Below are 14,382 nucleotides of genomic sequence, written 5' to 3' on the forward strand. Positions count from 1 at the left end.
TATATAACTCTATGACTCTATAGCGTAGAAACTACCCCAACTCATCTATGTCAACCACTGTGCCCACCCAGCTTGCCCCATTTGCCGAGATTTGGCCCATATCCCTTCTAATCATGTACTCATCCAAGTTTCTTTTAAGTGCTGTTATTGTATCTGCATCAACCACTTTTTTTAAAGATTAGCTTTATTTGTCACATATACATCAAAACACAGAGTGAAGTGTGTCATTTGTGACAAATTAAATCAGCGAGGATTGTGCTGGGTCAACCCCTGAGTGTCACTTCCAGTGCCAACATAGAATGTCCACAACTCCATAACTCTAATCCGTTGGAATATGGGAAGAATCCGGAGCACCTGGAGGAAACCCACATGGGCAGAACGTACAAACTCCTTACAAGCAGAGACGGGAATTGAACCCTGATCTTACAGCTGTTATTGTAAGGTGATGCGCTATCGCTACGCTTTTGTGCCACACCATTTCCTTTGGCAACTCATTCCATGTTCCCACCACACTCTGTGTGAAGAAGGTGCTTCTCTGGTCCCTCTTAAATCCTTCTGCTCTCACATTGAACCGATATCCCCCATTTTTTAGTTTCCTTCCCTGAGAAAAAGACTAAGCACGTTCACCCTATCTGTATAGCCCTTGACTTTATAAACCTCCATAGGGTTACATTCCAGTTTCTTACACTGCTAGGAATAAAGCCTGGGATGGCAGACTGATCCAGTTCCAAGAGACTTGGGTCAAGCACTAGAACTTATACTGCAAATGCTTATTCTCCATGTGTTTTGCATCAGTGGTTTTGAGATTGAAATCTGTCTTGCCATGATGATTACTTTTTATAGGTACTGTATGTCACCATATACAGTCCCAAGATTCGTTTTCTTGTGAGTGTACTCAGTAAATACAAAGAAACAGAATAGAATCAATGAAAAGCCCCTCCCAACAAGATGGACAGACACCAATGTGCAAAAGACAACAAACTTCAAATCAAAAAGAAAAAAATAATAATAAATGTGCAATAAATATCAAGAACATGAGATAAAAAGTCGTTGGAAGTGAATCCATAGGTTGGGAACAGTTCAGTGTTGGGGTGAGTGAAGTTGGGTAAAGATATCCCTCTTGGTTCACAAGCCTGATGGTTGAGGGGTAATAACTGTTTATGAACCTGGTGGTGTGAGTCCTGAGGCTCCTGTACCTCCTCCCTGATGGCAGCAGCAAGAAGAGAGCATGGTCTGGATGACTTCTATGGATCTCACTGATCTGAAGACAATACCTTCAGAATTCACACAAAATCAGGGAAATCCTGGAGGAAAACCTGATGTAGTCCGCAAGCGAACTGCAACTTGGAAGAAGATATGTTTTCCAGCAGGACAATGACCCCAAGTATAAAGCCAAAGCTACACAGGAATGGCTTAAAAATAATAAAGTGAATGTCCTGGAGTGGCCAAGTCAGAGTCCAGACCTCAATCCAATTGAAAATTTGTGGCTGGACTTGAAAAGGGCTATTTACTCACAATCCCCAATTCAATCTGACAGAACTTGTGCAGTTTTGTAATGAAGAATTTGGAAAAATTGCAGTGTCCAGATGTGCAAAGCCTACAGAGACCTATCCACACCAACTCAAGGCTGTAATTGCTGCCAAAGGTGCATCTACTAAATACTGACTTGAAGGGGGTGGATACTTATGCAATCAATAAATTTGTGCTTTTTATTTATAATTAATTACAATCACTTTGTAGGAATCTGTTTTTACTTTGACTGGGAACAGTTTTTTCTGTTGATCAGTGTCAAAAAAGCCAAATGAAATCCACTGTGATTCAATAAAACAATAAAAAAAATTCCAAGGGGGATGAATACTTTTGACAGGCACTATATATATTTCTAGAATGCCTACAAGAGTTATTCTTTGGAGCATAGAAGGTTGATAGAGGTATTTAAAATTATGAGGGGGATAGATAGAGTTAATGTGGATAGGCTTTTTCCATTGAGAATGGGGGAGATTCAAACAAGAGGACATGAGTTGAGAGTTAAAGGGTAAAAGTTTAGGGGTAACATGAGGGGGAACTTCTTTACTCAGAGAGTGGTAGCTGTGTGGAACGAGATTCCAGCAGAAGTGGTTGAGGCAGGTTCAATATTGTCACTTAAAGTAAAATTGGATAGCTATATGGACAGGAAAGGAATGGAGGGTTAAGGGTGAGTGCAGGTCGGTGGGACTAGGTGAGAGTAAGAGTTTGGCACAGACTAGAAGGGCCGAGATGGCCTGTTTCCGTGCTGTGATGGTTATATGGTTATATGGTTATAAGATGACTTTTTAAGAGCAGCTCATGTTTCAGCCCACGAGGGGATCAGCCATTCTGGATTGGGTGCTGCACCAGAATTGATTAGAGAACTTAAGGTAAAAGAACCTTCAGAGGAGAGTGATCATGATATGATCAAATTTACTCTGAAATTAAAGGAGTAACTAAAGTCAGATGTGTCGGTATTATAGTGGATTAAAGGGAATTGCATAGTCATGAGAGAGGAGTTGGCAAAAATTGACTAGAGAAGAACATTGGCAGGGATTATGGCAGACCAGCAATAGCTGGAATTTCTGGAAGCAATTTAGAAGGCACAGGATATGTACATTCCAAAGAAGAAGTAGTATTCTAAGAGCAAGGTGACACAACAGTGACTAACGAGAAGTCAAAGCCAACATAAAGGCCAAAGAGAGGGCATACAATAGAGCAAAAATTAATGGGAAGTTAGAGGATTGGGAAGCTTTTGAAAAGCAACAGAAGGCAACTAAAAGTCATTAAGAAGGTAAAGGTGGAATACGAAAGTTATCTAGCCAGTAATATTAAAGGGGTTACCAGAAGTTTCTTCAGATACGTAAAGCATAAAAGAGAGACGAGAGTGGGTATTGGACTGCTGGAAAATGATATTGAACAGCTAGTAATGGGGGACAAAGAAATTGCAGATGAACTGAGTAAGTATTCTGCATCAGTCTTCACTGTGCAAGACACTAGCAGTATGGTGGAAGTTTCAGATGTCAAGGGTCATGAAGTGTGTGAAGTTACCATGATTAGAAAAATCCACTTATGGGTTCTTGGGAAATTAAAGGTCTGAAGGTCGATAAGTCACCTAGACCAGATGGTGTGTACCCCAGAGTTCTGAAAGAAGTGGCTGGAGAGATCATGGAGGAATTATTAATGATGTTTCAAGGATCACTAGATTCTGGAATGGTTCTGGAAGACTGGAAAATTGCAAATGTCACCTACTCTTCCAGAAGGGTGAAAGGCAGAAGAAAGGAAATTATAGGCAGATGGTCTGACCTCGGTGGTTGGGAAGATGTTGGAGTCGATTGTTAAGCATGTGGGGTACTTGGAGGCACATGATAAAATAGGCCGTAGCCGTCATGATTTCCCCAGATGAAAATCTTGCCTGACAAATCTGTTAGAATTCTTTGAAGAAATAGCAAGCAGGATAGACAAAGGAGAATCAGTTGACGTTGTGTATTTGGATTTTCAGAAGGCCTTTGACAAGGTGCCACACATGAGGCTGCATAACAAGCTACGAGCCCATTGTATTACAGGAGAGATTCTGGCACGGATAAAGCAGTGGCTGAATGGCAGGAAGCAAAGGGTGAGGATAAAGGGGGCCTTTTTTGGCTGGCTGCTGGTGACTAGTGGTGTTCCACAGGGGTGGACCGATTCTTCTTACGTTATATTTTAATGTCAAAATTGATGGCTTTGTTGCAAAGTTTGTAGACAATATGAAGATAGATGGAGAGGCAGGTAGATTTGAGGAAGTAGGACGATTAAGACATATTAAGAGAATGGGCAAGGAAGTGGCAGATGGAATACAGTGTCAAGAAGTATATGTTCATGCACTTTGGTAGAAGAAATGAAAGAGTTGACTATTTTCTAAATAGAGAGAAAATATTTTAAAAAACTGAGGCGTAAGGAGACTAGGGAGTCCTTATGCACAATTTCCTAAAGGTTAATTTGCAGGTTGAGTGTATGGTGAGGAAGGCAATTCATTTCAAGAGGACTAGAATATAAAAGCAAGGATGCAATGTTGAGACCTTATAAAGCACTGGTGAGGCCTCATGTGGATATTGTGAGCAGTTTTGTCCCCCTTATCTTAGAAAGGATGTGCTGAAACTGGAGAGGGCTCAGACAGCTTATCATATGAAGAGCATTTGATGGCTGTGCGCTTGTATTCAATAGAATTCAGAAGAATGAGGGGTGACCTAATTGAAACCTATTGAATGGTAAAAGGCCTTGATACAGTGGATGTGGAGAGGATTTTTCCAACAATGGGAAAGTCGAAGATCAGAGTACACAGCCTCAGAAAAGAGGGGTGTCCTTTTGGAACGGAGACGTGGAGGAATTTCTTTCGCGGGAGAGTGGTGAATCTGCGGAATTCTTTGCCACAGGCAGCTGAGGAGGCCAAGCCTTTCTGTATCTTTAAGGTAGAAGTTATTAGATTCACGATTGGTCATGGCATGAGGTGATGCGGAGGCAAGGCAGGAGACTGAGGCTGAGACGAAAAATGGATCAACCATGATGAAATGGTGGAATAGACTCAGTGGGCAAATGGCCGAATTCTGCTCCTGCATCTTATGGTGTTGTTGACATATATATGTACTTTGATAATAAATTTACTTAGAACTTTGAGGAATCAGTAGATTTGTTGAGCAGAGCACATACAATTGGACTTCTGATTTAACCAAGGTATTATTGAAGCGAATAGTCCTGAGGTTTCTTAAAGGATCTCAACTGCTGAATGAAATAGAAGGCTTTCCCTCAAACAGCAAGAAAAATTCTTCACTGATCACAACTTTCATGATGTGAACAGTTAACATTGTGTGAATTCAAAAGTTGAAATTAAATTTATAATAGAAGTATGTATATGTTACCATATACTGACCTGAGAATTATTTTCTTCCAGGAATTTATAGGAAAATAAAGGAATACGATAGAATTTACAAAAAAATACACAAACAAAGACCAACAAATGACCAATGTGCAAAAGAAGACAAATTATGTAAATAACAATAATACTAAGAACATGAGTTGTAAAGATGTTGTCTGCAGATCAGTGAAATTAGAGTGCATAAATACTGAAGCAATCTACAGTCTATTAATAACAGCTGCCTTAATGGATCGGGTAATGGGTCCTCTTTACTTGAGCACTTCACATTGGTTGGACTAGGTAATAGTATTTCTCTGAGATTGAAACAGTACTGTGCATTACTTAATGGATGCTGCTGGCTAAAGTGGGGTTTCACAGAAGGAAGATCATTCGAGAGCGTGTCCGTGAGATTTAGGTATGTTTTAACATTATTTTGAAAGGTGGAATCTGTGAGGGTGTGATCTGGAGTTATGTGAACAGAGCAGATAGTAATTCAAACAAGAATTAATCTTAAGCTTTTATTGTAAATTGCAGGCAGTAGATAGAATTTAAAGGTACAGGCTGGCTCTCAGTCAAAGAGACCATTATAACATTGTGAACATTGTGTAAATTCAGGGAAGTTTGTAACTAGTTTGTCCCAGCCAAGGTATCTGAATGTTCAGACGTGTCTCCCACTGTAGATATACAATGCAAAGGAAACATTGTCAACCCAAAATACAAAGTACAAAGTTCAAAGTAAATTCTATTATCAAAGTACCTGTATGTCACCATATACAACCCTGAGATTCATTTTCTTATGGGCATTGTTACATGCTTAAGGAGATCTCTTTTTTTGTGAGAATGATGTAATGGTCTTTTGGAGGTCACCTGATGTGATTTTCCCACCGATGTGAGGTCATGTGATGACTTGTGCCCCGTGACTATATAAAGGTCAACCTAGGTGACGCGGTTGGTTTTTGAGTTTGTAGATTTCCAGGTAGAACGTGCTGTATCTCCGTTTCTGTTGTGTGTTTTTGTGACGCAGTTTCATTTTTGAGGCGGTGTGCGTTCTGTTGTGGGATACCATATTTTTTGGACTGGAAATTTTTGCTAGATGTGTTGATTTCTCAATTCCAACATTAGAAGGGAGAGTGAAGAATTTATCGAAGTACAGAATCGAAGGATCGAGAGGAGTCGGCATTGTTTGGCAGTTTAATAAAGGATCGACCTTATTGAGTCTTCGTTGGAGGAGTACCTGCATCGAGATAACTCTTGCCAAAAAGAACAAGGAGTTCATGCAAAAAGATGCTCTCTCTCTCTAAAGGAATTAAAGGTCAGTCGATGTAAGCTGTTTATTTTCGGCATCGTGAATCCTGTGGACAGAACCAGCAGGAAAGTTGCGTCTGTGGAGAAATCCTTCTCCAGAGAAGTCTCTCCCAATTGAATGTGTAAATCTATTGGACTTTCAAAATTATCACTTTAAGAACTATATCTGACTGTATGGCTTTAAGAACTGTTTTCACATTTAACACTTTAAGAACCAGAGCCGAGTGGCCAGTTGGTGAACGGCTGCATATCTGTTAACTTCCGGTTAAAGTTTTCGTTTGTTCTTTTTTCCTTATCATTTATCCATGTTTAATAAATGTTTGGTTTTTACATAACCTGTCTCGATTGATATTCATTGTTGCCGGTTACGTAACAGCATACTCAGTAAATCTATAGAATAGTAACTAACAGGATCAATGAAAGATCAACCAGAGTGCAGAAGACAACAAACTGTGTAAATGAAAATATAAATAAATAGCAATAAATAATGAGAACATGAAAACATGAGATAAAGAGTCCTTAAAAGTGTGATCATTGATTATGGGAACATTTCATTGATGGGGCAAGTGAGTGTAATTATCCCCTTTTATTCAACAGTCTGACGGTTGAGGCGTAGTAACTGTCCTTGAACCTGGCGGTGCAGGTCCTGAGGCTCTTGTACCTTTTACCTAATGGCAACAGTAAAAAGAGAGCATGACCTGGGAGACAGGGATCTCCAATGATGGATGCTGCTTTCCTACAATAGTGTTTTATGTAGATGTGCTCAGTTATTGGGAGGGGTTAACCTATGATGTACTGAGTCGAATCCACTACTTTTGTAGGATTTTTCATTCCAAGGCATTGGTGTTTCCATACCAGGCCATGATGCAGCCAGTCAATGCACTCTTCCCTACACATCAGTTGAAGTTTGTTAAAGTTTTAGATGTCCTGCCGAATCTCCATAGATGCAAAAGGAAGTAGAGGTGCTGGCTTGCTTTCTTTGCAATTGGACGTATATGCTGGGTACAGGAGAGGTCCTCTGAAACAGTAACACCCAGGAATTTAATGTTGGTAACCCTTGCCACCTCTGATCCTCTGCTGAGGACTGGTTCATGGACATCTGGTTTCCAGCTCCTGAAGTCTATAGTCAGTTCCTTGGTCTTGCTGACATTGAGTGAAAGGTTGTTGTTATGACACCACTCAGCCAGATTTTCAATCTCCCTCCTGGATGATGATTCATCACCACCCTTGATTCGGCCTGCAACAGTTTGGGTTGAAGTAAATGATATCATTGTTACTATTGAAATCACCTATTGATCTTGAGGGTATGAAAACATGATGTACTTTTAAGTTTGTGGGACTCTACTGGGTATCTCCAGAAGAATACCTGTTTGTGGTGATGAATAAAGACTTCTATATCACCAGCTTTAGTCTCTCTCTGGTGACTTTGATCACAATCACAACAGCTGATGCTGATGGAAGGCTTGTTTTTGATTTTTGGCCTTTGACTGAATTGGTTTCATTTTCAGAGTGGGAAAGACGGTTCCAGACAGGAAGGAGATGGTGTTACTGATTGGAGAATGAGTGTCTCTCCACAGAACTTCACTCCCCACAAGTATAGGTGCTGTTTCCTGCTTTCCACCAATTCCTCATCCTCTCCTCTATTGTATCAGAATCTGAATCAGCCTGGGGGGTTGGGGGGGTGGTGGGTGGAGGTGTCGGAGTCAGGCACTCCACCAGAGTGCCAGAGGCAGTGCGGTGCAGCTGGAGCCGGTGCTGCCCCACGGTGTTGGCTTGGCAGAAGACAAGCTATGTTTATTGTCTTCAACAGCAGACTGCTGTAGCATGCATGACTCAGGGACTTGCACTATAGGCTTTTGTGTGTGACTGTATTTTACTGTTACCTTATTTGTGCCTTGTGCTATGCATAACTGTTGGTTCTGTGTTTTGCACCTTGGCCCCAGAGTACCACGGTTTCGTTTGGCTGTATTCATGTGTATAGATGAATGACGATTAAACTTCAACTTGAATCCGATTTATTATCTCTCACATATGTTGTGAAATTTGTTCTTTTGTAACAACAGTACAGTGCAATACATAAAATATACAAACGTACAATAAATTGTAAGAAATATGTTTAAAGAGAGCGAAAAAGGGGGAGAAGATGGCGGCACGGCGCAGCGCACAGCGGCCACTCGGGGGGTGATATCTGTCATCTGTCAAGTAGGGGGCCGTGCACAATCCTGATTTGATGGAGACAGATGTGAGAGCACGGAGGAACATCTGGTGAAACTTCTGAAATGCCTGCTTCAATGCTACTGCTACTGTGTGGTCCAGAATCTCCGGAGGGAAAGGCCCCAAGTCCTCAGCTTTGCTTGTTGCTCGGCGGCTGGGGCGGGGTCGAAGCACTCAGCAGAGATGGTGCTCGGTGCTCGGTGTCGGAGGGCTGGTCGGAGGTTCAAAGTTTTCGGACGGACTCAGAGTCGGCTGCGGTCGGGTGCTTCCACTACATCAGCAAGTTTGCGGTGCTCCTGTCTGCATGAGATGATGGGGCTATCGGGACTTGAGACTTTTTTTACCGTGCCCTGCTCTTTATGAAATTTGCACTGTTGTAACTATATGTTATAATTATGTGGTTTTGTCAGTTTTAGTCTTGGTTTGTCCTGTGTTTTTGTGATATCATTCTGGAGGATATCATTTCTAAATGACAATAAACGAGGACTGAATGTCCTCATAATCTAATCTAATCTAAAATATAGCAAGCTGGTGTTTATTGTTTCATAGAGCGTTCAGATATCTGATGGCAGAGGGGAAGAAGCTGTTCCTAAAATGTTATGCGTGTGACTTCAGGCTTCTGTACCTCTTCTCTGATGGTAGTTAATGAGAAAAGGACATGTCTGGGATGGTGGGGTCCTTCTAAATGGATGACACTTTTTTGAGGCACCACCTTTTGAAGATATCCTCGATGATGGGGAGGCCAGTGTCCGTGAAGGAACTCGCTGAGTGTACAGTCCTCTGCAGCTTTTTCCTATCCTGTGCAGTGGCCTCTCCATACCAGACAATGATGCAACTATTCAGAATGCTCTCCACCTTACCACTGTAAAAATTTGCTGGAATCTTTGATGACATACCAAATCTCCTCAAACTCCTAATGAAATATAACCACTGTCTTTTTGGCAATTGCATTAATATGTTGGGCCCTGGATGGATATACAGACATGTTGACATCCCGGAACTTGAAACTGTTCACCCTTTCCACCACTGACCCCCTTGATGAGAACTGGTGCGTATTCTCTAAACTTCCCCTTCCTGAAGTCCACAATCAGTTCCCTAGTCTTAATGACGTTGACTGCAAGATTATTGTTGCAACACCACTCAACCAGCTGACCCATTTCACTCCTGTACACATTCTAAGTATAACACACTTGCTTTTATTGTTTGAGTCCAAAGCATTGAGTCTGCGAGTAGGGATGTCAGGTTACGCTTATAGAGAACACTGCAGATTATTAATTTATTAATGGGATGTGGGAGTTCCAGGTAAGCCAGTATTTATTGCCATTCCTAACTGCTCCTGAGAAAGTGGTGTTGTGCTGTGGCAGTGATCGTGGTGAATCTGCTGCCACAATGTGGTTGGAAGGGAGAATTCCATTCCACATTAACATTTCAAGGGGTGTTGCTGATACTCAGAAACTGTGAAAGTAATTGCAATTTTGCTCTTTTCTGTGACCTCAGGATTCAAATGCTAACTACAGGAAGGTGGTCAGAAAGCTAATTCCACACTTGAAGTATTTGGATGATATTCCTGTGAGTGAGAGTTGTACTCAGTCTGACCATACCGTCAGTGAGGACTGGCTGATTGTGAAGGAAGCAATTAAGGGTGGAATCTCTGCTGAGGACCTTGGAAATCTAGGTGTGTGGAATAATTCATGAAAAACACCACACTTACCCGTGAAATGTGCTCATTAACTGAAAAGGCAGAATCATCTCTCATAACTTGTTAAACACTTGCTTGTGCTGCTAGTATCTGTGGCAAATGTGGAAATGGATCAGTAAGTTATCAGAGACTAGTTCAACCAAAATGAAATAACTCCCAGCCTTTAACTTAAACCCTCTAAATGTAATAGGGTTTTATTTAATATATTTATTAGGAATACCATAAGAAACAAAACACTAATCATCTGGCAAAATTACAATGAAAAATATCTTATGAAGATAGGTTGAGTGACTTATGGCTTTTCTCTTTGGAGTGAAGGAAGATGAGAGGTGACTTGATAGAGGTGTACAAGATAAGAGGCATAGAGAGAGTGGACGGATGTTTTCCCAGAGTAGAAGTGGTTAATACAAGGGAGCATTCAATAAAAGTATTTGGGGGGTGTTAGAGGTTTTTTTTTTTACAGAGTATTGAGTGCATGGAACATCTTGCCAGGGTGGTGATAGAGGCAAATACATTATAGATAGGCACATGGATGATAGAAAAATGGAGGCACACGTGGAAGGGAAGGTTAGATTGATCTTAGTGCAGGTTAAAGAGTTGCCTCAACATCATGGGCTGAAGGGCCTGTACTGTTCTACCTTCTAAAACAATTGTTTTGAATGCACACAGATGCTGTTGTTGGCCCAGGAAGATCAGCTTCTCGGCAGCATCAAGCCTGTTCATCTACGAGGCGGTCAAGCTGCCAGAGACCGTACAGTGCTGGGAGGGTCACCACACTCTTACCCATTGGCACCTACAGGACAGGAGCTGTTGACAACTGGCTTCAAGATGGTGCCAGTGACCTAACACACGGTACTGCTTTCCAGTTCATTCGGTATTTCACCATTTCTGAAGTACTTGTGATGTAACCTTCCTGTGCAGTGATATGTCATGTTTTCAACTCAAGTTCGACCTCAGGTTATTGACATTCAGCCGTACATGTGTTTACCCTAAATGAAACAACATTCTTCCGGACGAGGGTGCACAACACATGACACATAACTCACACACATAACACATAAAGTGATATTACCACAAATAATAAAGTGCATTTATCATACAAGTTAAAAAATAAACAGTATAATGCTACTGCCCCTTCATACGTGATGAGACCTGGGTGGTGGCCGGGAGTTCAGTCGTCTTTGTGGTCTGGGGGAATAGTGATGTCCCATTTCTGTACCCAGGTACGGGAAGCATCTTCTGTGGAAATCCTGTCACAGCTCTCCGTGCAAGAAAGAAGAAACAAGCTGTAAGGTTTTTATTCTCTGTTAGTTGAATTAAGTTTGAGATGAAGTGGTGCTGTACCCGAGGTAGTGAAGAAATAGAGTTAAATCCTTCAACAGATGCTACATCTGATTCAAGGTTGTTTAGTATCATTTCCAATGCACAAGCACTCCCAATCTGATGCAGCACAAAGCAACTCACAATAAGATAAAGAGCACAATAATAAAAAAGCACAATAATTTTAAGTACATAACTCAGAAGGCACAGGATATGTACATCCCAAAGAGGAAGAAGAATTCTAAAGGAAAGGTGACACAGCCATGGCTAACAAGAGAAGTCAAAGCCAACATAAAAGCCAAAGAGAGGGCATATGATAAAGCAAAATTTAGTAGAAGCTAGAGGATTGGGAAGCTTTCAAAAACTACCAGAAGACAACTCAAACAGTCACTAAGGAGGCAAAGATGGAATACAAAAGTAAGTTAGCCAATAATATTAAAGGGGCTACCAAAAGTTTCTCTGGATACTTAAAGTGTAAAAGAGTGGATATAGGATCGCTGGGAAATGAAGCTGGAGAGATAATAATGGGGGGACAAGGAAATTGCGGACTAGTTAAATAAGTATTTTGCATCAGTCTTCACAGTGGAAGACACTAGCAGTATGGTGGAAGTTCCAGGTGACAGGGGACATGAAGGGTGTGAAGTCACCATTACCAGGGAGAATGTTCATAAGAAACTGAAAGACCTGAAGGTAGATAAGTCACTTGGACCAGATGGTGTGCACCTCAAGGTTCTGAAAGAGGTGGCTGAAGAGATTGTAAAAGCATTAGTAATAATCTTTCAAGAATCACTAGATTCTGGAATGGTTCCAGAAGACTGACAATTGGAAACTCTTTAAGAAGGGAGCAAGGTGGAAGAATGGAAATTATCGGCCAGTTAGTCTGACTTCAGTGGTTGGGAAGATGTTGGAGTCAATTATGAAGGATGAGGTCTCGGGGTACTTGGAGGCACATGATAAAATAGGCCATAGTCAGCATGTTTTCCTCAAGGGAAAATCTTGCCTGACAGATCTGTTGGAATTCTTTGAAGAAGTAACAAGCAGGATGGACAAAGGAGAATCGGTTGATGTTGTGTACTTGGATTTTCAGAAGGCCTTTGACAAGATGCCGCACATGAGGCTGCCTAACAAGTTAAAAGCCCATGGCATTAAAGGAAAGATACTAGCATGGATGCAGCATTGTCTGATTGGCAGGAGGCAAAGACTGGGAATAAAGGCAGTCTTTTCTGGCTGCTGCTGGTGACTAGTGGTGTTCCACAGAGGTCTGTGTTGGATTAATTCTTCTTACATTTTATGTCAATGATTTGAATGTTGGAATTGATGGCTTTGTTGCAGAGTTTGCAGACAATATGAAGATAAATGGAGGGGCAGGTAGTTTTGAGGAAGTAAAGAGGTACAGAAGGACTTAGACAGATTCGGAGAATGGACAAAGAAGAGGCAGATAGAATATAGTGTCAGGTCATGCACTTTGGTAGAAGAAATAAAAGGGTTGACTATTTTCTAAATGGAGAGAAAATTCAAAAAACTGAGTTGCAAAGAAACTTGTGCAGGATTCCCTAAAAGTTAATTTGCAGGTTGAGTCTGTGGTGAGGAAACCAAATGCGATGCTAGCATTCATTTCAAGACGACTGGAATTTAAATGCAAGGATGTAATGTTGAGACTTTATAAAACATTAGTGAGGGCTCACTTGGAGTATTGTGAGAAGAGTTTTGGGCTCCTTATTTAGAATGGATGTGTTGAAATTGGAGAGGGTTTAAAGGAGGTTCATGAAAATAATTGCAGGTTTGAACAGCTTGTCATATGAAGAGCGTTTGATGACTCTGGGCCTGTATTCACTAGAGTTCAGAAGAATGAGACGTGACCTCATAGAAACCTATCAAATGGTGAAAGGCCTTGATGGAGAGGATGTTTACTATGGTGGAAGAGTCTAAGACCAGAGGACACAGCCTTAGAATAGAGGGACATCTTTTTAGAACAAAGATGAGAAGGAATTTCTTTAGCCAACGAGTGGTGAATCTGTGGAATTCTTTGCCACAGGCAGCTGTGGAGGCTGTCTATAGGTATATTTAAGGCAGAGGCTGATAGATTTTTGATTGGTCAGGGCATGAAGGGATACAGGGATAAGGCAGAAGATTGGGCCTGAGAGAAAAGGTGATGAAATAGTGCAGCAGACTCAATGGGCTAAATGGCCTAATTCTGCTCCTGTGTCTTATGGTCTTATGATCTTAAATGTTGAAATGTTGATCCAAATGTTTATAAAATTATAAGAGGCTAGGATAAGGTTAGTGGTTAGGATAACATAGAAACAGAGAAAACCTAAGGCACAATACAAGCCCTTCGGTCCACAATGCTGTGCCAAACGTGTACTTACTTAGAAATTACCTATTGGCTACCCATAGCCCTCTATTTTCTAAGCTCCATTTACCTATCCAGGAGTCTCTTAAAGACCCTATCATATCCACCTCCACCACCGTTGCCAGCAGCCCATCCCACACATTCACCACTCTCTGTGGAAAAAAAACTTATCCCTGACATCTCCTCTGTACGTACTTCCAAGCACCTTAAAACTGTGCCCTCTCGTGTTAGCCATTTCAGCCCTGGGAAGAAGCCTCTGACTATCCACACGATCAATGCCTCTCATCATCTTATACACCTCCACCAGGTCACCTCTCATCCTGTGCCGCTCCAAGGAGAAAAGGCTGAGTTCTCTCAACCTATTCTCGTAGGGTATGCTCCCCAATCCAGCCAACATCCTTGTAAATCTCCTCTGCACCCTTTCTATAGTTTCCACATCCTTCCTGTAGTGAGGTGACCAGAACTGAGCACAGTACTCCAAGTGGGGCCTGACCAGGGTCCTATATAGCTGCAACATTACCTCTCGACTCTTAAACTCAATCCCATGATTGATGAAGGCCAATACACCATATGCCTTCTTAACCACAGAGTCAA

The 14,382-nt window shown here is 41.5% G+C and overlaps 1 protein-coding gene across 6 annotated transcripts in view; it reads left to right on the plus strand.

Moving 5' to 3' along the window:
• lrrc56 (leucine rich repeat containing 56) overlaps nucleotides 1-14,382 on the plus strand; it is a 243,125-nt gene that overhangs the window by 176,675 nt on the left and 52,068 nt on the right. For all 6 annotated transcript variants that reach the window (XM_072273220.1, XM_072273218.1, XM_072273219.1 and 3 more), the window contains 3 exons: nucleotides 9,914-10,091; nucleotides 10,785-10,967; nucleotides 11,339-11,403. In XM_072273220.1, coding sequence (XP_072129321.1) covers nucleotides 9,914-10,091; nucleotides 10,785-10,967; nucleotides 11,339-11,403 — 426 coding nt within the window. The remainder of the gene's footprint in view (nucleotides 1-9,913; nucleotides 10,092-10,784; nucleotides 10,968-11,338; nucleotides 11,404-14,382) is intronic.

The sequence above is a fragment of the Mobula birostris genome, chromosome 11 (genome assembly GCF_030028105.1).
Source record: "Mobula birostris isolate sMobBir1 chromosome 11, sMobBir1.hap1, whole genome shotgun sequence".
NCBI classification, from domain to species: Eukaryota; Metazoa; Chordata; class Chondrichthyes; order Myliobatiformes; family Myliobatidae; genus Mobula; species Mobula birostris.